This window comes from Lipotes vexillifer, unplaced genomic scaffold (assembly GCF_000442215.2).
Source record: "Lipotes vexillifer unplaced genomic scaffold, Lipotes_vexillifer_v1.1 scaffold418, whole genome shotgun sequence".
Taxonomy (NCBI): domain Eukaryota; kingdom Metazoa; phylum Chordata; class Mammalia; order Artiodactyla; family Lipotidae; genus Lipotes; species Lipotes vexillifer.
The window spans coordinates 6,573,581-6,600,727 of record NW_006798629.1 but is presented as its reverse complement, the minus strand read 5'-3'; the positions used below and the strand labels follow the sequence as shown (position 1 = coordinate 6,600,727).

General features: G+C 49.1%; 1 protein-coding gene across 2 annotated transcripts in view; it reads right to left on the bottom strand.

Annotated features, from left to right (window-relative positions):
- COLQ (collagen like tail subunit of asymmetric acetylcholinesterase) overlaps window positions 1–27,147 on the bottom strand; it is a 67,065-nt gene that overhangs the window by 7,837 nt on the left and 32,081 nt on the right. The window contains exons 2-12 of one of the 2 annotated variants that reach the window (XM_007470635.1): window positions 23,470–23,582; window positions 22,261–22,362; window positions 17,542–17,586; window positions 17,128–17,154; window positions 15,293–15,364; window positions 13,439–13,501; window positions 12,984–13,010; window positions 12,278–12,322; window positions 11,608–11,643; window positions 8,939–9,019; window positions 4,197–4,302 (exon numbers count right to left, since the gene is read on the bottom strand). In XM_007470635.1, coding sequence (XP_007470697.1) covers window positions 4,197–4,302; window positions 8,939–9,019; window positions 11,608–11,643; window positions 12,278–12,322; window positions 12,984–13,010; window positions 13,439–13,501; window positions 15,293–15,364; window positions 17,128–17,154; window positions 17,542–17,586; window positions 22,261–22,362; window positions 23,470–23,582 — 717 coding nt within the window. The remainder of the gene's footprint in view (window positions 1–4,196; window positions 4,303–8,938; window positions 9,020–11,607; window positions 11,644–12,277; window positions 12,323–12,983; window positions 13,011–13,438; window positions 13,502–15,292; window positions 15,365–17,127; window positions 17,155–17,541; window positions 17,587–22,260; window positions 22,363–23,469; window positions 23,583–27,147) is intronic. The other variant, XM_007470636.1, reaches the window with a different exon arrangement.

Sequence of the window (27,147 nt, the reverse complement as noted above, 5' to 3'; positions counted from 1 at the left end):
AGGAATGCCCACACCCTGAGCCTTCCTGAGCCGGTGGACAGACGTGTCCAAGATAGGGATGCTGCCAGCCGGCCGGGAAGGGAGGCTTGCCAGCATCTTACACCAAGTTATGATCGCTCGTTCTAACAAGAAATACAAATACAATCTGAGAGGAACGCCAGTCTCATGCTTGGAGGGACAGAGACCCCACCAGCTCAGGAATGTTCTGGGGAGTTAACCAAGGACGGGAGAGCATGGGAGCCGCCTGCCTGACCGCCAACTGCTCTTCCAGAACCACAGCCTCAGAGAGGCTCAGGAGTTTGTCCCATTATCCAGCTAATTAGTGGTGAGGCTGAGATTTGAGTTCATGTTTGACTTAACACTATGCCATTCAAAAGACACGTGTCCAGGAATACTGATGCTCGCAGGAAGCTGGCAATTCCCAGGTACCACAGTGATTCACTTATGCCATGTCTGGGGTCGGGAAGGACTCAGCCAAATTTGTAATTTGGTTATTGCAAATTACATCCTAAAGGCATTTTGCCGTGGTTCCCTCCCCCGTCCCCAGCCCCTCTTTCTTGGTTAACTTGGGTAATGAGAAGCTCCTGCCCACTCCATCTCCCGAGAACCGTCCCGCCCCCCAGCACCAGGCACCAGAAGCAGAGGTGGCCTCCAGATAGGACGACAGGATGTGGCAGGGAGCCTGCTTCCTGCCCTCCTCCCCCACGCCATCATTTCCCCGCCGCTTCCTCCCAGCTGTCCAAGGGCATCCATTACCCCTGCCTGCTTCCTGCCAGGCTGCACTGAAGGGCACAGCAACCCAAACTTCCCCAACTCAGCCCCTCGGAGCTTGTCCAGCGGGCAGCCTCTCCCCCATCCCCGGCAGCCGGAGGACCCAGCTCTGCATCTTTGCTCAGGGAGCCTCCCATCTCCACTGGCCGCTGCAGTGGGAGCAGGTCCGAGGGGTAACCTGGGAGAAGGCAGAGGAACCATGGAGTCGTCTCCATGTCACCCCCATACCACTCTGCCCCTGCAGAAGCTGCATGGCTACATGGGAGGGTCTCGGGACCAGGAGTCACAGGCCAATTCTGGACCAGGAGTGGCCACCAGTCGGCTCTGTGACCTTGGGGAATCTCTGTGATCTCTGAGGCTCAAAGTTCTCATCTATAAGGAGGAGGATGGACCAGACCAGGGAGTTTAACCTGGGGTCCACAGAGCCTGAGGATATCCCAAGATGGATCGGGGGCAGGGGGTCTGGAGCTCTGGGAAGCAGTGAGCAGAATCTTGGGCGTAGGTAGACACATTTTTTTCCTGAGAGTGGAACTTTATCAGGCTCTCAAAGGTAGTCTAAGAAATCACTTTGGAGGCCTGTTCCAACTCCTGAGGATGACCCAGCTGGTCCCGGGCACAGGAAGGTCTCTTTTAAATTCCTCCCTCTCCTTCTCTACCCATCCCCCCAAAACATTTCTAAAGAGCAGGATTCTTGCCCCATTTTCTTCAGCAGCCTCACTCTGGGAGGTTCCCCAAAGGGGAAATGACCCAAAGGAGGGCACAGGGAGGGGACATCAGTCAAAGAGCTGGCCCGCATCCTGCTTGGCTGCCATGCAATAATCCAGGTGGGACAGCCCGAGAGTCAAAGTAGACCAGGTGTGTGAGCATCTGCAGGGGCCAGCCCCACGCACCCCACCTGCCCGGCGCCATGCAGATGCAAAGCTGACTTGGCCAAGACCCTGCCTCAAGGACCTGCCACCTAGAAGGAAGAGGAAACACATCTGCAGAAAACAGTTAACAGTGGAGGGGCCGTAGCAGATGCAACGTGGGACTGGGGCCCAAGGGAAGGAGACTCATCCCGTTAGGGACCAAGAAGGCCTTACTGAAGAGAGTGCTTTGAAGGAAGGAGAGGAGTTGGTGGGGTGGACCAGAGCAGCGGTCCCCAACGTTTTTGGCACCAGGGACCAGTTTCCTGGAAGACAATTATTCCACGGACCCGGGGGCTAGGGGTAGGGGGATGCTCCAGGCGGTAATGCGAGCGATGGCGAGTGGCAGATGAAGCTTCACTAGCTCGCCACTCACCTCCTGCTGTGCGGCCTGGCTCCTAACATGCCTGGGGGTTGGGGACCCCTGGACCAGAGGATGACGGGAACACTATTTCAGGCCACGTGGATCCAGAGGGACTGTAGGTATATGCTCCAGCTCAACAGACAGCAGAGTCCACTGGAGGGCAGAGGGCACTGAGGTTGGGATCTGGCAGAGGATGGGGTGGTAAAGAGGGAAGGGGGTGGGCATACCAGGCTGAAAGACAAGGTGCCAGAGGACCAAGGAGAGAAAATAGGATTACGATGACCCTGCTACAGGGATGGGGTTGGCAAGACAAAACAGCGGACATCTGAGGGAGCTGCTGAGGGTCTCCAGGCCCTGCCCTTCTCACCCCACCCCAGGCCCTAGAAGGGAAACGGGATTCAAGTCAGATACACACAGTGAGACCAGTAAGGTCTTAGTTTGCTGAGGACGCCCCACCCCAAGCCGCACACCTCCTGGCTATTCCTCAGTTTTGTGAGCTCCTAAATACCCCAAGGGTCAAGAGCATCCCTTCCAAAGGCAAAACCCGGGCTTCAGGCCATGCTCCCAGTCTCTGGGGTTGGCAGCTCAGGGTCATGGGCTCAAGTGGAACGTTATGCGTTCGAACCAAGGACGGAAAGGACTGGCTGGAAGAACCTTCATCCAGATCATCCAGTCAATGCAGGGAAACAGGGTCTGGGCATGGACACATGGCCTGAGGTGCATCTCAATCCAGCTCCCCTAACAGTTAGAAATAAGGGTGGCAGGATAACTCGTCACAGTAATTGATGTTTGTTCTTCCATTACTTTTTCCTTCCTGACTTCAAGGAAGTGGCAAGACTTTGTGCTTTCTTGCTCTTGCTGAGAAACAGGTACTGTTTGAAGACTGTTCAAAAGAGAAAAGCTCCTAAGGGGGCGGCGCTGTATGAGGAGTGTGAGGAGGGAGGGGCTGGAGGACAGAAAAGGAAGGATCACCCCAGATGTGGGAGCAGGGGGACCCCCACATCCTGGAGGAGAGCCAAGGTCTCAGGAGGGACGGCTGTGGGGCCTTCCTGGGAAGGTTGAGCCTTGGGGAGCAGGATTCTCAGGCTTGGAGATGATCTGATAGCCAAGCCTGGCGTGAGGAAGGTGGTCACGTGTCTTGATCGTGTGGCCTTGGGCAACAGGCATTTCGGAGGTGAATGGGGCAGATCAAGGGCTGAAGGGACCTCCCGTGATGTTTATCTGCCATAACTCCCCAGGATCTTTGCCCCACGGTTCTGTGGCAGTTGAAGAAGTGGAGAGAACCCCATTAATGCCTGAGATTGAATTTCCCTGGCATCCTAGCAGGTTGGAGTCTCAGAGCCAGTTTTCATTTGGTTTAAAGGATTAACAAAATGACATTTCTTGACCTTCCCATGATGTGGTTGTAAACACTTCACCACAGTGGGGAAAAGTGCACTTTGGGATTTTTAAATGCCTTCATTTTCTTAAGAAAAGAATTAGAATAAAAATGTTGATTCCTTTCGTATAACTGAGGACAAAGAATCTTGCATAGTCAGTAAACAGTATTCTTGGACCTAGAGCTGCTGTGCTTATATAGATGATGTGCTATGAAGGCCTTCCTTTGAGCTGACAAACTAAATAAAAGGCTTAGCTCCTCAAATTAAACAAGGTAAAACAAGGTAGCAGTGTACCTGTACCCTCTTCAATGGTAGACTTTCATTCCTTTACAGTGATTTCTTTCTATATTCGATGCAAATATGTAAGGACTTTTATAACACTGTGTAAGACAGAAAAATTTGCAATGTCATCTTTACTTCTAGGTTTAAGAGCATTACTTGGAGCCATGAAACGTTTTTCTAGAAGACGGTGTTAGTTGATGAAATACTTGCCTGTTACTTTTCACTTAAAGTGTAAATGACATCACCAATGTGATTTTTTTTCTTTTTCACTCCTCTGTGCTCCAAAATGCCCAAACAAAGCCCGAATAGTGTTTATCTCTCTCGTGTAAAATTTGAATGGGTCTAATTGTGGATAAATTAGAAATATATTGAAATGCTTCAGGCATTTTCCAACTCAGAACACAAGGCATGCCTCTGCTGACATCTCCCTGTGCTCTCTGGGAGGCTGGCCAGGAGGGCAACAGTGTGGATCAGGTGAAGCAGTGTAGCTCTTACCTGCAGATGGGGGACCCGGGGGGCCTGGGGTGCCCGGACGGCCAGGTTGACCAGAAGGCCCAGGTTTGCCTGGTGGGCCCATAACTCCACTATCTCCCTTCTGCCCCTGACAGAGAGAAAGGCAGAGCCCATTATAAGAGCAGGACATGGCAAACCTCCTCCCCCATTCATCTCTAAATTAGGGACCACCTTACACTTTGGAGCAAGTGCCAGGGGGAGGATGCAGTCCCAGAGGTCCCAGAGGGACCAGCAAGCTCCTAAAAACCTCAGGGCAAATGACATTTGAGACAGTGATGGATGCATGTTTATAGACATGACTTTTTTTTAAAAAAATTGAAGTATAGTTGATTTACAATATTGTGTTATTTTCAGGTGTACATCGTAGTGATTTGGTGGGGTTTTTTTGGATATTATATTCCATTATAGGTCATTACAAAATATTGAGTATAGCTCCCTGTGCTACATGGTAAATCCTTGCTGCTTATCTATTTTATGTATAGTAGTGTGTATCTGTTAATCCCATATCCCTAATATGCCCCTCCCCCATCCCTCTCCCCTCGGGTAACAGTAAATTTGTTTTCTACAGACATCACTTCTTGCTCTGTCCTAGACACATAGGAACCAATCCAAACCACACTCCTCACTGGGCAGGTGGGGAAAGAAAGGCTCAGGAAAGAGCAGGGATTCAGGCCAGTCACCTGGCATCAGGCCTGCCTGCTCATCAGGACAATTTCTGTCTCAGCACAAGAGCTGTTCCCGCCCCGTGGCCTCCCGATGCTCTCAGGATAAAGACCCAGCTCCTTACTGGAGCCTCCAAAGCCCTGCACGGCCAGGCTTTCCACGCGTGTCCCAGCCTTTTGGCGTTTTTGGTCTTCAACAGCACCATGCCTTTTCTTTCCCTTCTCCAGACTCTTCTCTCGGCCCCGAACCCCTCTTCCCACCCTTCTACCTAGCTAACTCCCTCCCATCCTTCAGCTCCCAGCTAAAATACACTTGCGGCAAAGCCTTCCTTGACCTTGCCTGACCAAGTCAGTTCTCCCTGTCATAGGCCCTTTTCCTTCATGGCCTTTATCCCTGATCAAAACTACCATTGTTCATGTGGTCATTTCCTCTGTGTCTCTCCAGGAGACAGAAGCTCCCTGCGGGCCAGAATCTGTTTTGTTCACCTCCTTTCCCCAGACCAAATGGGGAAGGAGGAGAAGCTGAACACACAAAGCGGATGTAGTTTGTTGGCTCTAGGACGAGAGATCTACGTTTTCATCTTGGCCATGAGACCCTGGGTAACTCACGTTGTTGCCCTGTGCCTCAGTTTTCTCATCTGTGAAATGGGGCCAGGCAATATACACCTGCACAGGCTTGCTGTGAGGCTAACAGAGATCTCAAACGTGAAAAAGTGGTTTGCACAGAATCAAGGGCTTTGTGGGCCAAGCTGATTATCATAGCAACTGGCTTGGTTTCATCTTTTTCCCACAGTTAGAAAAGTCCTGATTCTTAACGAAAGGCACACCTGCAGGTATAGTCTTTCCACACAGCATGTCCTCTTTGCTGTCTGCTCTGGGAGGGTTAAGAGCACACATCTCCCCCCAGAGCTGCCCTTAGGAATGACCCCAGAAACCAAGGCTGGCACACCTGTAGATCCTTCCCCCAAGCCATTTGCTAACTGTCCACTCGTGCCCGGGGCCCGAACAGGATGGTGACTGGTGCCTGATGGCTTTGTCCTTGTCCTCTTCATACCCTTGTGCTGTGGCTACCTCGCCCACCTAATGAAAAGTAACCTTCCCCAAGCCTGGGGAACAGGCAGGCCGGGCACACCTTTCACCACCATGTGATGTGTGACCTGCCGCCTTGTCAACATGGCCCTGGGGGCGCTCTCGGCAATGTCCAAGGAGTTCTTAAACACTTAATGCGGGATCGTGAGGTCAGAGTTTGTCTCCAGTTCCACCCTCACGGAGGGAGTCTTAAGCCTTGCCTTAGCATTCCGTGGGGCAACCAAGATGGGTCCCAGATGGCAAAGGAAGTCACACCATCTTAATATAGCCACAGCAAAGGCTTGTTCTTCTAAGAGCCACATCAGCTGGCTCTGAGCACAGGAAGTGCCACAGCTTGAAGGAGCTGGGAATGCTCCTTGTTCTGACCTCAGCAGTAATCAGATATTCTGCTGCTCAGTCATCTATTCAGAACAGCCTTGTCCCTGTGAGCGGGACTCACTGAGCGCTTTCCAGGAAAAGCGTTCTTTATTCCTTTACTGCCACCAAGTCTGCTGATTCCCGTCAAGGATGTTGTGTCTCCGTGACTGAAGATCTGTGTGATGAAGTCAAGAGCTGCTGTCCTGGGTCTGCCCGGAGGCCAGGCCTGAAGCAGGAGGCTGATGTGAAGATTGCTGTGGAGAAGCTGGTCTCAGATCTCCAGGTTCTAACCCTGCTTGGAAGCTGGCTTGGCTGGGGGTCCTGGGTGGTCAGGCCACTTCCCTGGCCCCTGGTTTTCTGATGACTACATGCAGGGAATTGGGTTGGTGGTCACTAAAGTCCTTCTGGATCTGCAGTTCTTACTCCTGGATCCCCTTCCAGATTTCTGATTCCAGGATTTGGGTTGACTTTCCACAACCTCCATAGACTCTTAGCACCATGGCTCAACAAACACTCTGTATGTAAGACTCTACTAGGCAATTAATTCATGACAAAAAGAAAGTATCATGGCCCGCTCCCAAGGCTGACGAGTCCAGTCTCGGCTGGAGCACACTCGGGTGTCTGTAACGTCTCTGGAGGAGGATGAGCTCATTTCCCTAATTTCTCTGAGCTCCCAGATGTGTTTCTGGTGTTGTTTTTAAGATTGCTCCGACGGAATCATTCTCAACAGCGTCAAGAAAGAGACTTCTTGGCTTCGTCCCTAACCAGGACAAGACAAACACTGCCCAAGGAAAGAACTAGATGACAGAAGCCAACCGGCTTCTCGAACCCCAAGCATAACACATTCTGGATGGAATGCAGCAGTAGTGGAGAAAACGATTTTTTTGAAAAGATTTTTCCATTTTTCTTCTTTTTCTGAGCCTAGTTTTTAGAAAATTAGTATCTGTGGCATTATTGTGAAGCCACCCATGGCCATGCCACCAACTGTAAATCTTTAAAAATTAAACTGGAACATTGTGACTTCAAAAGTCATCATGGGGGCTTCCCTGGTGGCGCAGTGGTTGAGAGTCCGCCTGCAGATGCAGGGGACACGAGTTTGTGGCCTGGTCCGGGAGGATCCCACATGCCGCGGAGCGGCTGGGCCCGTGAGCCATGGCCGCTGAGCCTGCGCGTCCGGAGCCTGTGCTCCGCAACGGGAGAGGCCACAACAGTGCGAGGCCCGTGTACCGCAAAAAAAAAAAAAAAAAAAAGTCATCATGGAAGCTGATTCATCAGGTTGGAGTCTACGTCTTTCCTAAGTTCATTTCGAAAAGACCAGAATTGGCTTTGTAGTGTTACTGTGGTTCTGAATCCCGGTGCACATTAGACTCATGTGGGGCTTTAAAAACAACAACAATCCATGCTGCAGCCCCAGGTGTATCAGAGTCTTTGGGAAGTAAGGTCTCGACATTGGGGAAGAGGAGAGGCACACTTGGGACCACCACCAGTGCACCAGGGGCAGGGAATCTGTATTTAATCGGCCCCCAAGATGATTCTGATGGAAGCCAGAGTCTGAAAGCCACAGATCTAGCCTAAGGAAAGAATGGAGATGTGCCCAAACACGTTCACTTCTCAGCATTATTTATAATTTGGTTAGGCTTCTCTTGTCTAAGCTATCTACTCTGGTTACTTATTTACCAAAATCGATGCAGAGATTTAAAAAAATGTTTAAGAGTAAGAGTGCTTAATGAATGCAGTGACAAGTTAAAATGTGTGTGTTGTGATTTTTAAGTTAAAAATTTAGGATACAATAAGTATATATCAGATATAAAAGGAACAAATGACTAGAAAGTCCACGGAAGCAATAATACTGGAAGGAAGTGTACATACATGGTAACATGGTTGTACCTGGGTGTTAGGTCTTTAGATGATTTCCTTCCTAGTTTTCTGAATTTTCTGTTTTCTGTGATGATCATATATTTCATGTATAATGGGAAAGGAGGTAAAAAGCCAACAGACTGGCAAACAAAAGAGTAGGGGGCACACACGTCTCATTCGAGCAAAAGGGAGAGGTTTTCTGAGGCCCTGGGGACAGCTCACATCACATGGTTTGACACAAGAGCCTGCTGACCAGGGGAATTCAGAATGAAAACTTTCCCTAAACCCTGAATAGTGCCAATAAAGGGGTCATTTACAAATGGGGATCTTGAGTGAGGAGAAAGCACCCTATTGTTGAGACCCAGCAGATCCTTGAACAGCAGGGAAATATCTGGGCTGATTCCAGAACTCCATATGCGTCTGGGGCACTGAGGCAAAAAGCAGGTTTTCTGGGCGAATGAGCAGACCTGATTTCCACTCCCAGTTGCCTTGGATAAGACAGACCTGTTCTTATGAACCGAAGACCCACTCCTGCCTCTAGCCTTGACACAGCTGGACGGGCATCCTACCCCATCCGCCTCTCACTCCCGCCTCGGTGGAGAGCCCAGGCACCACAGAGGGGTGCTGCTACTGCCCCCCAGCCCAGAGGATGCTGGAGACTGTGTCCCCGCAATGTCCCTGACCTGCCCGCCCTGCCCTGCCCACCTCTCTACACCCGCACCCCAGCTCAGGAGGTCCGGTGAGCCCTGGGATCCATACCTGCTTGCCTCGTTTTCCTGGTCTTCCTGTGGGCCCCCGGTGGCCTGATATCCCGGGCTCGCCCTTTGGTCCCATTTCACCCTGGAAAGAAGAAAGAGAAGCAAGAGAGGAACGAGGGCACAAGGAGCAAGCTCAGCTCCAGGTCGATCCAATCTCCGGCCACGGGGCCTCTCTTTGCTCACTCCCAGTCTTTTCTAGGCGGGCTGCTCTGGGAGGTTGGGAGAGCAATGAGGTTGTGTGAAGGGAGAGAGGTTTTTCAAGGAAGAGGACGGGAAGGAGAATGTTGCCGTGGGTGGGGAGGTTACTATCTGAGAGAGACAGCTGCCGGGCAGCACACATTTTGGTTCCTAAATCCCCATCCAGAGAGGCTAGGGTGGGAGGCGCCTGCATTTCAGTCCCCTGTGCCTGGAACACCGATGGGGGAAATGCCTTCTCTCTTAGTTGAAATTTTATGCTGTGCTTTGCTTTGTTTTTAGCACAAATTCAGATCTATGGGTTTTTGAATGATTGGACACAGTTTTGACAACTATCATCTTTGGGATGTTTCTGCTCACATTATATAATTCCCCACTCTTCAGTAAAAAATTGGTTTGAGTTCCACCTCACTCCCATTTGATTCAGATAAAAACTCTTAGTGGGAGAGATGCTCCAGACACATGTTCACATACTCAATCTAGTTATTGTAAAAGGCACGGAAAGCAGCGTAAGCAACAGTCCTAATTGAAAAGCTCTATTTGGAACCATCGGAAGCACACGTACCAACTGCAGAGTTCCAGAGTTTAAGGCCAGCCTTTTGTAAAACCCAGGATTCCAGGCCCACTGGTGGCTTCTTCGGCTCATGAACCCACCCCACAGGGCATCCTTCCTACCCCCAGTAACCCCTCCATAGCCCAGAAGGCACCACACTAGCTAAGCTTAGCAACAGCAACCACGGGAGTTTCTGTTAGGCCACAGCTGGTGCCCGTGAAGAGCTGACCCGGACACTCAGACGAGGATAAACACCCGGACGACTTTTCCCAGGGAGGCCAGAGGAGGTACAACACAATGGAAAATTCCAGGGAACACCAATACACAGTAAGGACCAAGCATAAAGCTCTGAAATTACCCGTTGGCTCAGCCAGTATAATGAATTTGTCAAGCTACCAACATTTTGCCTCACCGAGAATTGTCCCTAAACCTACGATTTCTTTCCCGTCCGTCACGTCCTTCGGCCTGCTAGGATAGGGTGGATTCTCTGTGGCCATGGAGATGTTTGCATAATTTTCCTTGGCTGTTTAGAGGGGGCTGAGAGGTATCTTATTTGGCTGGGAGAAAACAGCAGCATAAACAGCATAGTTTTTTGGAAAAGATCGTCTGAAGAAAGTGTGGTCCTTGTCTTCACCAGCTGGAAGCAGCCAGTAATGTCTTGATCTAATTTCTCTCCAAAGACCTAATTATGGTCATCACATCAGCTCTGTCTTAAACAGGCTGCCCTGGGAGGGAGAGAGAACTCTGTATGGCAAGTCTAGTAAATGGTGCAGAGACCAGAGAAGCTGTCATACTTAATTTTACAGGAATGTATGTCCACTGTTGCACTGAATGAAAACCTAGACTAAGTATTTTAAAATAAAATTGTCTCTCTCAATGTTTCCTTTCAGTTGCTTATATAATTAATCTATTTATTTTTAACCCAACACTCTATGTAGGTAGCAGAGACAGAGTTTTTGACAGCTTTAGGCAGTGATAAATTACAATCATGTCGGATGATTGAAATTATTTAAATATGATCTACTGACAAGAGAAAGTCAGATAAAAATTGTTCATTCAAGTTTAGAAAATAAAATTTTAAGGCGAACTTGAAAACAATTTAGAGTTCTAAGCAAGCATCCTGTTTGCCTGTTTGAAGAATATCATGCTCTGAGGCTTAGGCAAAAATTAGTTTCCAATGTCAGTGCCTTACAGCATGAGGAACCACCATTGTGATGGTGGTTGTCCTAAGTGATCATTCAAGCACCCTTTCTCTGACACTCCGCTCGCCCCCCCGATACCTCTTCCTTAACCTTAAGTAAAAGTTAAAAAAAAGTCTGTCACTCAATTGCCACTTTCACAGTTTTTTATCACATCTGCACACCATTCTATTGTTATTCACTGAATATTTTTTCTTTAAGCCTACCAAATTAACTCCTTTTTTACTAAGCCTTGTCCCAAGCAAATCCCACTAAATACTTAAATAGATAATAAATTTACCTATCAAATAAAAAATGTTTCGGCTGTCACCCACTAAAATAACTCTGTGGGCCTCCGGCAGTGCATGGGCCCCCTTGAAGGAGCGCTGAGCTGGGTGCAGTCAGCAGTGGTCTCAAACCCACGCCAGGGCCCTTGAGCACTGCTGCTCCAGTCTGAGTGCCCGGGCACAAAGCTTTCTGCTTTTGAACACTCCCATAGCCCTCTGACAGACAGAAGATGCAGGGAACGCCTCTCTGCACTCAGGTGGGGAATCCCTTCCTCCCACTGAGGTGGAGGGAGGTCCCACTGATGCATTCAACAACTTGCTCCCCTTTCAAACCAGAAACTTCCACAGCGAAACCCGCTTTTCATGCCTGATGAATGGAGAGGCAGACCTCTTTTCGCTGTGCTTGGAAGGTCTAATTTGTTACTGAGACCCATTTTTACTACTTCTAGGTACTTACTTTCTGCCCCAACATTCCAGGAAGTCCTGGGAAACCCTGTGAAGAGAACAACAAACACAGTGACTGCCTCTGAAATAATGCTTGAAAGCGTTGAGGAAGAGTTTGGTCAGCTCTTCAATATAAAGTCCTGTCAGCCAGCCAGCCAGTCAGCCAGTCGGTCAGTCAACCAGTCGGTCAGTCAGCCAGCCAGCCAGCCAGTCAGTCAGATAGCCAGTCAGTCAGACAGACAACCAGTCAGTCAGACAGCCAGTCAGAGAGCCAGCCAGCCAGCCAGCCAGCCATCAGCCAGTTGGTCAGCCAGCCAGTCAGCTAGCCAGTGAGTCAGACAGACAGACAGACAGACAGTCAGCCAGTCGGTCAGTCAGCCAGTCAGTCAGTCAATGTCAGCCAGCCAGCCAGTCAGCCAGTCGGTCAGTCAGCCAGTCAGTCAGTTGGTCAATCAGTCAGCCAGTCAGTCAGTCAGACAAACAGCCAGTCAGCCAGTCAGCCAGCCAGCTAGTCAGTCAGAGGGTCAGCCAGTTAGTTAGTCATTCTGACAGTCAGTCAGTCAGTCAATCAGTCAGTCAGCCATTCATTCATTCATTCATTCAGCCAGTCAGCCTGCAAGATGGGGGTGGGCAGGGGCTGCCACTTCTGTAGAAGTTTATCATTTTTATGCAATGCCCATTACCTTTTCTCCTTTGGGACCCAAGTCACCCCTTTCACCTCTGGATCCCTAGGAGGAAACCACAGGAGAGAGTCAATGAGTTAACCCCATTGTGGGGGAGGGGGAACTGGAGCATTTCAAACTGAAAGCTCCATAGGTCAGCACCCTCACTTCCCAGGCAAAGAAACAGGCTCGGAGGTTAGGAGACTGACCCAGGGAAGGCATGCTTTGTGAGATAAACTTCTATTTTGACCTTAAAGACCTCTACACTAATAAAGGACAACCCACAGAAAATTCCGGGTCCCAGATTTTCTCTTATCCTCTAGGAAATTTGTCCCCAGGGTCTGGCTGGGTTTTTTGGGTTTTGCTCCGTTTTTGACAGACAAGAAGGTAGTGTGGTAGAAGCTTGCTCTAAGAACACATCTGCCATTTTTGTGCAGCACCCCATGTCAGCTGTGCTCACGCTGCACCTGGCACAACTTTCAGCTCTCACTGCCCCGCCTGAGGGGCTTCCACCTCCTCCGGGAGCTCCTCCCTAACCCACTTGCCCTGGCTAGGAGGCCCCTCACTCCTGTCTCGCAGCCCCCTGACAAAGGACAGGGTAATATCTAGGAGTGGTGGCTGCAGTCGCTGACTAAAGAGACCCCTGGGCCCATCCTCTGCTCATCACTGACCCCAGACCCAACAGCCCAGACCAGGCTCTGGGAAGCCATCAGAGGCAAGCACCAACCTTTTCCCCTCTGGATCCAGGGTAGCCCTAAAAGAAAGCAGAAGGTGAGTTGACAATCCGCCCTGTAGGACCTTTGGGTTTGGTGCAAGAGTGGAAGCCATCCCTGTATGTGGTGGTGAGATGTGTCTCCACATTGGGCTGCACATTTTTTTGGGGGGTGGGGGAGTTGCAGCAGTAAATACAAAGATGTCCCTGAGGGCTGTGTTTAAACCAGGCCTAAAAAGAACACTGCTTTTCTTACTCTCCCAAAGGCCCAAACAAAGGTTTCCATCTGCTTTGTTGTCCAGGGGCTTGACCCTCGCTGCCCAAGATAACGGCGGGAATGGCATCCCTCTGCCCCTGTGACAATCCCCAGCCCAGGATGGCAGCCACACAGTCCCCACTTTATAGACATCAGCTGCTCCAGAACCTTAGTAAGAAGACCTGGAAAAATCTATCTGGACCAACACACTGACCTTGGAGCCCATTGGTCCTCTTGACCCTGGCAAGCCCATCATCCCCAGGTCACCTTTTTCACCCTGTGGGAATCAGAAGAAGGGGGAAAAAAGACCTACAGTGACATTTCCTAGAGAAACGGAACCAGGAAAGGCGTGGGCAAGATCAGGATAGAACTGGGGACATTGGGGCTGGCCTGTGAATCTGAGGAACCCAAATCCTCCCTTGCTGGCTCCCAGGGGCCCAAGACTGCAGACTCCACACTTCATTCTGGTATTTGACATGAAACATAGAATGAAATTGTCCAAGGTAGAGCAGGTCTTCAAACTAAATGCTCACTAACATGTTGTAAATTCACAGATGTTTGATCTTTTCCCAGAGAAGGCTGGGAAAGGGAGGGGGAGAGAGCATGCAGGCACTGGGGCCTCAAAGGGCAAGGTATCCGCACCCCCAAAAAACTACATCTGCTCTACTCTTTGCATAGTGAGGGCCTTTCTGATGTTTCCATATACTCTTACCCTACGTTTGCAGCCAAGCAGAGTGAACATCAGCCTCTGGGTGTATACTACGGAGGCAGGGGACTAGGATTCATGAGTGGGATCTGTTACCCCTCAGAATGGTTTACAGTTGGAACTTTCAGTGCCCTTTGTGCTGAAAAACTTTAACCAGCGCTAAACAGTAGAAATATAAGGTGAACCACATGCTTAATATTAAACTTTTTTTAGAAGTCACATTAAAAGTAAAACTAAACAGATGGAATTAACTTTAACAACATATTTTATTTACTCTAATTAATTTAATCTAATTATCATTTTAAACATTCCATCAATGTAAAAATTATTCATGAGACGTTTACATTCCATTTTTCATAATAAATATTTGAAATCTGTTGTGTATTTTACATTTAAATTACATCTCAATTCAGGTGCTAAACTTTCATCTAAAATACTTGATCTGTATTTAGATTTCAAAAAATTTATAGTTAAAAAAGCAGATTCACATACTCAATTTACTCCAAAATACTTATATATTTTCAACTAACTGAATTGAGTACAGGTTTTTAAATTCAAACTTAAATTCATTAAAATTAAATATTCAGTTCCTCAGTGGCACTAGGCATGTTTCAAGGGTTCAGTAGCCACATGTGGCTAGTGGCTGCCCTATTGGACGGCTCAGCTCTATACAGTGGATTTTTAAAGAAATATCCTTGGGACTTTTCCTAAGAGGACTGGGAACAATTTTCTATTCTCAGAATAAATACAGCCAATAAGTGAGTCAGAGCAGACAGTGACATTCACCTGATCACCCCTGACTTCTGCAGGTCAAAGTTCTGAGTCGTGGCCTCTGCACCCAATAGTCTATGACCAAAGTGTGTAAAAAGGCGTGGGTGTGGATGTATTAGCTTTTCCTAACCTGTCTGAGGACGGGGATTTCACCAGCATTTGGCAATCCCTCTGTGAATATAGGATTTCCGTTGTTCCAGCCCCCAACTCTCATGCCCTCACCCTCCACCCCCTGCCCAGTTAGCATGACAGGCCAACAGCTTTCCAGACACAAGCCCCTCTTGCGTCATATCAGGGAACCAAAGAATTGCACACTAACTCTCAGGACAAAGGAGGACAGGGCACCTGGGAAAGAGGCGGCAGCCCCTCGTTTCTCCTCCCACAGAAGTTGAGCTGTGGGACTGATCAAGGTCTTGCAGTCCAAGCAAAGGAGGAAGTGTTTAGGGACCTCGGGTCAGTCCTCAGGCTCTCTCCTTCCTCCCCATCTGGAGGAAGTGAGTTTCACCGACTATGTGCCAGGGGCCTGGGGAGCCGCCGTCTTCTCCCCTCCAGTTCTGATGCCACTGGAGCCCTGAGAGCTGCCACACTTACCCTGGGGCCTTCAGGGCCGGGCCAGCCAACACGCCCAGGCATGCCAGGAACACCTGGGGGGCCAGGTCTGCCCTTCAAAGACAGAGAACAAAAGTCAGGACAGCTGGGTTTGTTTCCCTCCCTCTAAAAACACAGATTTGTCTCTGTGGCCTAGAGGGGAGTATGGGGCCTCCAAGCATGGCCCCAGGACCCTCATCCCCACCCTCCAAAGACTGATGGCCTAGAAAGTTGGGCTATTCGGGTATGATTTAAAGCCCTTGGTGTCACATTATGTCGACACACAGGATTGTTCTATTCAAGAAATGGAAGGTGGTAGGGAAGGGATTATAAACTTCTTGGTTCTTCGATCATTATCATGTCTATCCATTCACCCAAATGTCCCCTGCATTCCCATAGGTTTTCCCCAAGGAGGCAGTGTAGGAGGGGAGAGGATTATGTTTGGAGAACAGCAGCAGATGTTGGGGGTACTCCCTCAAGGTCTATCCCCCCTGCTCAGCATGCCCATTTCCCAGGGGCTACCTTCCTTGCTGTACCAACACATTCCTTCTTACAACCTGCAAGTGTGGGTTTTCCTGGGGCAATTGGAGCTGCCCAGCAATTATGTACCTCCCCTTCCTGCAGCCAACAGCCCAGCCCCCTTACATCAAGGTAAGGCAGGACAAATTCTCTGGTGCCGTTCACACTCCAGAGCTCCCCTAGGGATCAGACTGAAGTTGGATGTCATCTGATACCAGCCCATGCTGGGTTTCTTTCCCTGTCCCGTCTGGGTCTCCCCTCCCCTCAGGCTCCTCTGGAGAGAGCTCCCTTAATCATTAATTCACTTGCACATGGCATGGACCATCTCTATCTCTGTGTCTAGGGAACCCAACATAAGCCAAGGAGCTATGGAGGAGTAAGCCCTGCAAGAGAGCATGGGAGCAGCAACTTGGGGTATATGTTGACCTCTGCACCCACTGGCTAATTTCAGTTAGCCAAGCTGGAGATGTGGAAGGCTCAGCCCCTACCCAGACATCACAGGCGCTGGCATGTGTACTAGTTCCTGCTCCTGCCTTCCTCATCCACGGCAGACATCACCAATCAATTACGGCCCTTGTTAGTCCTGAGTATGGAGACGATGGCAGAATCCTCCCCGCCCAGCACTTCAGTCGACCGCTGGGCCTTGACTGGAGTGGTCAGCTGTGCCTTAAAGGGTTGGAACTTTGCCTTACAAAGGTCTGTTTGAGGCTCTTATTGATAGTGAAAGTATTTGAATAAAACATTTAACTGGGAAAGTAGTAATTTATATTTAGAACAAGAGGCATCTTTCTTGGCCAAAGTTTTGAACCTTCTTCTATATCACCAAGACCTACAATTTCAGTGCCAGCATCCATTGACTACAGCAAGCGGCAGGGGGTTTACTCCTTCCTGACACTAATGAGAACCTTAATAACATGTGTTTGGTTTACTGAGTCCCCGTGACCTGAAGTAACTCCCATTTATTTCAGCTGGGCCTTAAAGCAAAGCCATTTGTTTCTGTCTGACACTTTATTCCACTTTAATCAAATCGACAGTGAGAGTCATTTGGTGCCACTGGCTGAGGCCTTGGAGGGTTTCTCTGATGGATGGCAGGATGGGGTGGTGTGAGGCTGGGGAAAATCTGGCCAGGCTTGGCAGCCTCTGGCAGAAGTCCGAATGCCAGTCACTACTGTCCTCATCAGGATGGCAGTGCTGTCATCAGCCATCTGGGTATCAGGGCCACGGAGGTGCGCAGCTGGTCCCCACCCCTAGGAGTGCACATACTCATGCACACCGAGCGCAGCTGCCTGCGTAATGCTGACAGACAGCATGGACCATACCTTCCTTCCCGGTCGGCCAAGCTCCCCCTGTGGATGGAGAAGACAGGTAGCAGAGGCTGCTTTGGAGGAAAAGTTCTGGAATCAGAGGGCTTAGCAGGGCTGATGAGCGGGCATGCCCATGTGGCTTGGTCACCTGGCAGTTCACAGCACCCCCGCCACGTCAGGGGGCCTCCCCCCAGATGCACCGGCGGGGTCCGTCCACACCCCCCCCGCCACGTCAGGGGGCCTCCCCCCAGATGCACCGGCGGGGTCCCACACCTTCAGCAGCCCAGTCACCTGGGAGCCCATCCTCACACACTAAGGCAGGATTAGCACGTGCTTTGAAATCTGAACTTGAAAACCCTCAGTGGTGCCCCCAGAAAACAGGCTGGAACTACCAAGGAGAGGTGGGGTGAAGATACAGGTGGTTCGTACCTTTTCTCCCTTTGGTCCTGTCTTGCCGGGAAGCCCAGGCGGGCCCTACATGATCAAGATAAGAAGTGAAGAAAGCATGCATGAGCCCAAGGCAGGCTGGTGGGAGGAAACCAAGGCCAGGAGGGGCTCCTGGGGCCCTAGCTCCTCAGCAGCCTCGTTCTCTCTGCAGATTAAGGGCTCCAGGCACGGCAGGAAGGACACTCCACACTCTCCAGCCCAGGCCCCTCCTCCCTAGGCCCCCTCTTCTTGCTTTCTCTAGGCTGTTTCCAGCAGCACCATTATTGTAATTCATGGTCACACACCTACTCTCTGTGATTTTCATTTTCTCCCTGGAATTCTTGGGTTGCCCGAAACATCCTGAGTGCTTGGTGAGAGCAGCGAAAGACACGTGAAGATATGCTATTTGCTGACAACGAGATGCTGCACCACCTCTCACGTCTTTTCAGCTGCTCTTACCAAGTTTCCCCGGGGCCCAGACAAGATGGAAGTTAGGCTTTGCTCGCAGGAGCAGCTGACACAGAAATTCCCATGGTGGATCTATGGGTACCAGGTACAGCAAAAGTCTTCTGTTTTAAGATGTGAAGAGTGCGTTTTTGTCCCACGGCCCGGCCACGGGAACGGGGCTGAATCCAGCTCAGGGACTCCAGGGCCCGTCACACTAAAGCTTGACACCCCCTATGGCAGGACGCAGCTGCCTTCAGCGTACGCGCCTATGAGATGCTCAGTTGGCCAACTGTCTTCCAAGCTCCCCAGGACAGCAGAGAGGAATCCACCGAAACCCCCAGGCCACCATTTCATCCCCAAGATCTGCAGGTGAGCACGCCTCACGCAAAACCTGTCTGAAACAGGATTTCTATGAGGCTTGTCCAGATGACCAACAACCCCTCAGCCAGGGGTTTCTAAGCCTCTCTGCACATTAGAAACCCCTGGGGATCTTTTAAAATTCCCGAGGGACACAGGCATCCCAGGGGATTCTAATGTGCAGAAAAGTTTGGGAACCACTACCTTTGGTTTATTCTCCTGTTTCAGGGATGGGAGGAGGGAGAGTTTCAGTTCCATTCCTTTTTCTTTTCCGAGCCTCAGTTTTTCCATTTTCTTGAAATGGACGAGAACTATGAATCAGGCCGCTGTGCTCTCCCTAGCTCAGCGCTTCCCAAACTTTGATGTGGACTGATTTCCTCCGGAGGGTCTTGTTAAAATGCAGATTCTGGTTGAAGGGTGTGGGATGGAGGAGGGGAGGGTGACATTCTGCGTTTCCAGCAAGTTCCCAGGTGACGCCGGTGTTGCTGGTCCTCACACTGTGTCCCCAGAGTCGGCAGCACAGCCTCGGAGTGACACACGTGGGATTGCACGAGGTTGGAGGCATACACATGGGGCTGGAGACCGCAGTCTGGGGGCAGCAGGGACCCCCTTCTCATGGGTTCACTGTGGGTTCTGAAACCGAGCGGGGCCTGTGGCAGTCCCAGGCACGGAGGCCTTTTTTTGTCCCCTGTTTCTTTTTTTTTTAACATCTTCATTGGAGTATAATTGCTTTACAATGGTGTGTTCATTTCTGCTGTATAACAAAGTGAATCAGTTATACATATACATATATCCCCATATCCCCTCCCTCTTGCAGCTCCTTCCCTCCCACCCTCCCTATCCCACCCCTTAGGTGGTCACAAAGCACCGAGCTGATCTCCCTGTGCTATGCGGCTGCTTCCCACTAGCAATCTATTTTACGTTTGGTAGTGTATATATGTCCACGCCACTCTCTCACTTTGTCACAGCTTACCCTTCCCCCTCCCTGTGTCCTTAAGTCCATTCTCTATGTCTGCGTCTTTATTTCTGTCCTGCCCCTAGGTTCTTCAGAACCTTTTTTTTTTTTTTTTTTAGATTCCATATATATGTGTTAGCATACAGTGTTTGTTTTTCTCCTTCTGACTTACTTCACTCTGTATGACAGACTCTAGGTCCATCCACCTCGCTACAAATAACTCAATTTCGTTTCTTTTTATGGCTGAGTAATATTCCATTGTATATATGTGCCACATCTTTATCCATTCATCTTTCGATGGACACTTAGGTTGTTTCCATGTCCTGGCTATTGTAAACAGAGCTGCAGTGAACATTGTGGTACATGACTCTTTTCAAATTATGGTGTTCTCAGGGTATATGCCCTGAGTGGGATTGCTGGGTTGCATGGTAGTTCTATTTTTAGTTTTTTAAGGAACCTCCATACTGTTCTCCATAGTGGCTGTATCAATTTACATTCCCACCAGCAGTGCAAGAGGGTTCCCTTTTCTCCACACCCTCTCCAGCATTTATTGTTTGTAGATTTTTTGATGATGGCCAATCTGACTGGTGTGAGGTGATACCTCATTGTAGCTGTGATTTGCATTTCTCTAACGATTAGTGATATTGAGCATCCTTTCATGTGTTTGTTGGTAATCTGTATATCTTCTCTGGAGAAATGTCTCTTTAGTTCTTCTGCCCATATTTGGATTGGGTTGTTTGTTTCTTTGATATTGAGCTGTGTGAGCTGCTTGTAAATTTTGGAGATTAATCCTTTGTCAGTTGCTTCATTTGCAAATATTTTCTCCCATTCTGAGGGTTGTCTTTTCATCTTGTTTATGGTTTCCTTTGCTGCGCAAAAGCTATTAAGTTTCATTAGGTCCCATTTGTTTATTTTTGTTTTTATTTCCATTTCTCTCGGAAGGGGGTCAAAAAGGATCTTGCTGTGATTTATGTCATAGTGTGTTCTGCCTATGTTTTCCTCTAAGAGCTTTATAGTGTCTGGCTTTACTGTCCCCTGTTTCTTGTAGGCAGGACTCCAGCCTCTATGACCTTCCCTGAGTTCCAAAGGGTGGATTCGAACAAAGGAGGAGCAGCCAGGAGATCACCTGAGGCAAGACTAAAGGGACCAGAGAAGCTCATCAAGATGAGATGAGGTTAAAGGAGGGCAGGCCCTGCTCACACCCTAATCTTGTCAGAGACCCCACCCTTGAACCCCTGTTATAAAACTCTTCATCCAGTCCTCTGGGGTTGGGACACACAGTCTTGAGGGCATTAGCCCGCTGTGTCCCCCTTTGCCTGGCAAAGTAATAAAGCTGTCCTCTTCTATCTCACCCCAAACTCTGTCTCTGAGATTTGATTCAGCACCAGTGCAGGGAGGCTGAGCTTTCAGCATCGTTTCTCATGTGCTATCACTTGCTGTCAGTATGGACTTCAAGGCTGGGAAGATAGAAATCCCCCCAGAGCTGACCCTCGGGTGCCCACCATGCCTTTATGCGGACTCCCCAGCCCCTCTGTGGCAGCTCTGGTCCACCTGTTTTCCTCATTGCATTCAACAAATATTGATGGGGAAGCTCTAACCCCCGGGCACTGGTGTGGGCTGGGCACACAGCATGAGCAAGGTAGACAATGTCCCTGCTCGCAAGACCAGGGGTCAGTTTACTGGTTCTGTAAGAAGCCAGATAGGAAGTATCTTAGGCTTTGGCTCTGATATAGCAATTCTGACACAACTACTCAACTCTACCCGTTAGTGCAAAAGCAGCCAGAGATGATAATATTTAACTACAAAAAAAAGCCAGATTGGACCCCTAGCCATAGTTTGCCAACCCCAGCCATAGAGCTGACATGTTACGGAGGGGAGACCAAGGAGCCTAGGAACAAAAACTAAGAAAACCATAACAACGTGAGAAAACTCTGCCGAGAAAGAAAGTAGGTCATTGCGTGGAGAGTGACGGGGAGGGTACTGCAGGCGGAGTGGCCGAGCAGACGTGTCTGAGGAGGTGGTGGGCACACTGAGTGCTGAGGGACAAAGGAGCTGGCCATAGTGAAAATCAGAAGGCAGAGCGTGCCAAACAGCCGGAGCCACAAGCCTCAGGGCCCTAAGGCTGGAGCAAGCTTCGGGTGCTTGAGGACTCAACAGGTGCACTGTGGCTACATTGAGTGGGCCGTGGTGGTCGTTTGAGCTGATGCAGGAGATAACAGGTCCCCGCGTGTGGGGCTTTGCTTCCAGGGTGAGGAGATTGTCTGGTCTTCTTCCCATGATGGAAAGCCACAGGAGGGGTTCCCCAGGAAGGGTGACATAATTCCTCTTTCCCGTTCCCATGGCAGGCCCAGACCCCAGGCTGAGGGATGTTCCTCCTCGATGGACCCCCTCTCCCAGGCCGGCCAGAGGGGCCAGGAGTCCATGAGACAGGGTCTCTGGAGGGTACTCTTTGTCTGCCTAGAAAATCCTTTCTCTAGCATTTTGCCTGCTTCTCACTCTTACTTGAGCTTTGGTGGGGAGAGGTGAGCTACGTGGTGCCAGTATCTGGGGGCCAAACTGAGCTCAGGGTAACAAGATCCCTGTTACCTCCATTTTTCTGGCCTGAATGCAGGTACCTCTGGGTCCACTGGTGGGGTCACATTGTCATCAAATGTTTCTCTGGTGATAACTATAATAATAACCACACCCATTATCACCACTTTGGGGGGTGCCCAAGCGACCAAGCAGCTCACTTGGTCACCCCCCAAATCCAGTACTGCAAGGGAAGTTATTATCCCCATTGTGTGGAGGAGGACGTCAAGGCTGGGAGGCAGAATCCCCAGAGATGAACCAGTGTTCTGCCCATGTGGTTCCTCCAGGGCAGGAAGACAACCCCATGTCACCTGAAAAGGGGCAGCTCTGCCCAGAGGGCATCCCTGCTCTGAACAGAGGACAGCGAGGTAGGGCCTGGGGGATGCACCGACCTGGGGCCCCGGAGGCCCGGGGGAGCTGAGCGACCCTTGCGCGCATGGGGGCCGTGTGGTCTCCAGTTCCAGGACGAGATTCTTCATGTCTGGGGAGAGAAGCTTCAAGGCAAAGCAACACAGGTTACAGGTCAGACTTGGGGGACAGAAGAATGGTTACCTCCTGGACACAGACCTATTCTATAGCCCAGCCCCTGAGGCTGGCATTTCCCTGACACCCCAGTGGGCGTCTCAAGAAGGCTACCTCTGGGTTCCCAGTTTCCATTCTCTCATCTGCTCTGAGACGAACCTGGTTTGAATGGATTACAGAGAGATAATGACCTCTCGGATGGAGTTAGGAAGCTCACTCAGGGGCCTTTTATCCAATGTCCAGGACGGCACCGTCCAAGAGAAATAAAATGTGAGCCACCAATGCGAGACACCTATATAGTTCAAAATTTCCTGGTAGCCACATAAAAAAGGTAAAAGGAAACAAGTGAAATTAATTTTAATAAGTATTTTATCTTACCCAATATATCCCAAGTATTATTATTTCAATGTAAAAAAATTACTGAGATATTTTACATTCTTATAAAATGCATCCAATGTGTATTTTACACTCAGCACATCTCAACTGGAGCTGGTCACATAGGGCCAGTGGTTACTGTACTGGAGGGTACAGGTCTAAGAGGTTCTGGAAAGATCTGAGCATCTCAAATCCCTGAAATGCCCTGGCCAGCTGTCTTCTAGGTCAGCTTCTCCGACCCTGCTCTTTCCTCACCTTTTCCTCTCTCCCCACTTCCGTTCCCTCTCACAGGACTGTTTCCTGTGTCACCTCATGGATATGGTGTAAGTTCAATCCGGGCTGTGGAAGGGAATTTCACAAGCACTTGGGGAGAAGAAAGACAGAAGGTAAAATTCCATGTCCAAGCCACTGATAGGAGCCCAGAAAGTTATAAATTCACCTCAATGTTTTTGAGAGGACGGGACCCCTTGCCAAGTCCAATTCCCCGCTGAGAAGCATTTCTCTCCATCACTTGTTTAAGGCGGTGGGAGAACAGACACGTACCAGAAACAGCTAAATGTCCAATCTGGGCTGCACCTGCCACATGAGGGCAGAGAGCTGGATCCCTCCGGACAGACTCCCACTGAGCAGTGGTGGAGAAGGTGAGCTGTGTGGTGGCCCTGGGGCCTGCATTTCTGCTCTCTCATGAGCCCAAAGCTACTCACCGGACTTCGGCTCCCTCTGAAGAACGGTGGTGGGAACAGAGGGGGTGGTGGGGGGGTTAGCAGGCAGCATGCTCTGTGGCCGCCACGCTTCTTCTGATCCAGGCCGGGAAGGGCTGTTCAGAGAAAACAATGCTCATTAGCGTGGGGTCAGTGCTAGGGCCTCTGGGTGTCCACCACGCCCGGGAAGACTACGGCTCATTTCCGAGTCTCATTTCCAGGCTGTTGGGTGTGAGCGCACCTCCTGCCTGTACCGGACCTAGCCCTCCCCTGCTTTCACTGGATAAATGAACAGATGGTGCGGCCACTGCGACCATCACGAGGTCCAGGGCTGCTTCTCCAGACACTGACTGGTCACTCTGTAGATGGGACAAGGAATGCCAAGTTCAAACTTACTCACACGGTGCCCCCAACAGATGGGGAGAAGGCAGTGTCTGTTAATACCCTTGATGTTGTGCCCAGAAGGAACCGTTCTGAAGGGGGAGGCAGCAGGGCTGGGGGCAGTGCTGATCAGACTCAGAGCCAGGATTTCAAACATAGATTTGACTCCAGACTCTACACAGACATTCGAGGTCACCCATGCTCACTGGAGAGCTAAGGTTTAAAGTCTCCAGACACAGGTGTGAGGAGATGAAGAGAGGGCCCTGGATACTTACAGCTTCCTTGTCACATGCCTGTGTTCAATGTTAGTACATGTTCAGTGTTGAAGTGTACCTGGCAGGAAGGACACGGATCCCAAGTGTACAGCCCACTGGATTCCTGCAAAGGGGACACACCCTAGAAGCCAGCACCTGGGTGGAGACACAGAACTCCCTGGCCTCTAGAAGCCCTTTCAGCTCCCGTCCAGTCTCTGCACTGCTCCCTGTACACCACCCTGGCTGCTAGCCCTGGGGAGTCCTTGTGCTTGTATTTGAACTTTATATGAACATGAATTCTTGTGTCCTTCTTTTGCTTTACACAGTGTCTGTGAGGGGCTTCCTGGTCATTGCTTGTCGTTGTTATGCTGCTGAATAGGGTTCCTGTTCAGGCTCATGCATTGGCTGGTGGGAGTGGAAATTGCTTCAATCTCTTTGGAAAACTCCCGTCATCGTCTACTAAAGCTGAATATAGGCACATACGACAGCTCGGCAACTCACTCCTAGGTGTTTACCGATGGAAAAGTGAGTACCTGTTCACCCAACACACGTACTAGAACATTCATAGCAGTGAGATCCATAATCACCCAAAGCTGTAATTTTCCAGCTCCCAGTTTTGGTCCCGTGATGGTACCTCCAGCTCTACCCTTTCTCCAAACCTCTGATCTCACAGAACATGGGTGGGTTTCCCCCCACCCCCTGCACTCCTCTTGCCCTGTACCCAGTTTTCAGTCTTGTCTCCCAGGGGACAGTGCTAGCCTTCTCTTTCCACCCTGGGATCCAGGACTTGCCTCACACATCAGGCAACCAGCAGGTGCTCCCCAGAAGGCACCCGGTGTGGGGCGGCTTGTGTCAGCTCCAGCGCCCCGGGAATCACCGCCCTGAGCACACCCACACCCTCACACCCAGCAGAGGAGCATCCACCGGCAGGGTCAATGGTCCTCAGCACCCTCAGACGCAATGCGCCCATTGGTAAGGAATATTTTTAAAGACCCCTTTGTTATCCTAAAATGAAATTCATAAATAATACAACATACCTATACAATTAAAAAATCAATATAATGCTCTGAATATAATATAAAAGAGAACTCTCAGAAAAGTGATTTATGATATAAAAATGCATATTTTGACTATAAGTGCTCAGGTACTAGCACATCAGGAAACATGATGATGTAGTTAGATGCTTGCACCTATATGTGAAACCGCAGTGAATGTAACAGCTATGAACACAAGGTGCAGTAGAGGCAACACAAATGCTTCAAGTGACGTGCCCGCTGTGCAATGTGATTTTCTCAAATGATGAAAAACACTGGGTAAAATCCCAACCAAACAAAGCTCAGTCATTACTCAGCAGTTGTAGTCTCAGAAAACTCAGTTTCATACTACAACCGTTCAACAAATTTGATGTCAAAGAGAATTAGTTTCTAGGATGAGACAATTATACAGGGTATGTATCATCTATGTAACATCTCAGAGTCATGTGGGACATGGAACCACTCTTCATGTATGATTCTGTCCCACTCTTTGCGGGAAACCTCTCACCTCAGCCACTGTGACAACTGAAAATGAAAATTTCCAACGTGGCCCCACGAAACACTCTCTGACATAAATTGTAGCAATGTTTTCTTAGGTCAGTCTCCCAAGGCAATAGAAATAAAAGCAAAAATAAACAAATGGGACTTAATCAAACTAATAAGCTTTTGCACAGCAAAGGAAACCATAAGCAAAACAAAAAGACAACCTACAGAACGGGAGAAAATATTTGCAAATGATGCAACCAACTAGGGATTAATTTCCAAAATACACAAACAATTCATACAGCTCAACAACAAAAAAACAAACAACCCAATCAAAAAATGGGCAGAAGACCTAAATAGACATTTCTCCAAAGAAGACATCCAGATGGCCAATAGGCACATGAGAAGATGCTCAACATCACTACTTATTAGAGAAATGCAAATCAAAACTACAATGAGGCACCATTTCACACCAGTCAGAATGACCATCATCAAAAAGTCTACAGATAACAAATGCTGGAGAGGGTGTGGAGAAAAGGGAACCCTCCTACACTGTTGGTGGGAATGTAAATGTGTACAGCCACTACGGAGAACAGTATGGAGTTTCCTTAAAAAGCTAAAAATAGAGCTACCATGATATCTAGCAATCCCACTCCTGGGTATATACCTAGATAAAACTCTAATTCAAAAAGATACATGCACCCCTACGTTCATCGCAGCACTATTTACAATTGCCAAGACATGGAAGCAACGTAAATGTCCACTGATGGATGGATAAAGAAGATGTGGTACATACATACAATGGAATACTACTCGGCCATAAAAGAGAATGAAATAATGCCATCTGCAGCAACATGGATGGACATAGAGATTATCATACTAAGTGACGTAAGTCAGAGTAAGACAGATATATCACTTATATGTGGAATCTAAAAAAATGATACAAGTGAACTTATTTACAAAACAGAAACAGACTCACAGACATAGAAAACAAATTTATGGTTACCAAAGAGGAAAGATGGGGGAGGGATAAATTAGGAGGCTGGGATTAGCAGATACAAACTACTATATATGAAGTGGATAAACAACAAGTTCCTTCTGTATAGCACAGGAAACTATATTCAATATCCTGTAATAAACCATAATAGAAAAGAATCTGATATATATATGTATATATCAGATATATATATATGAATGTATATTCATATTCATATATATATATGAATCACTTTGCTGTATACCAAAAACTAACACAACTTTGTAATTCAATAAAATACTTCACCAAAAATAAAAAAATAGCAAACAAACAAAATAAAACAAAATGGCCCCATTAGAAACTGTTGGCTTATCCCACGTTTGGAGACTGGCTTGGTCATGAACAGTCCAAAGAATCTGGTTCCCACACAAAAGCAGCATCTGCCCCAGGCCAGGTAAGTTAACAAGGAACTGAGGGAATTCAGAGAAGCAAGGAAGAGGTGATGACCAGCTGGGAGGGACATGGGAGCCTTTCTGGAAAAGGTGGCATTCCT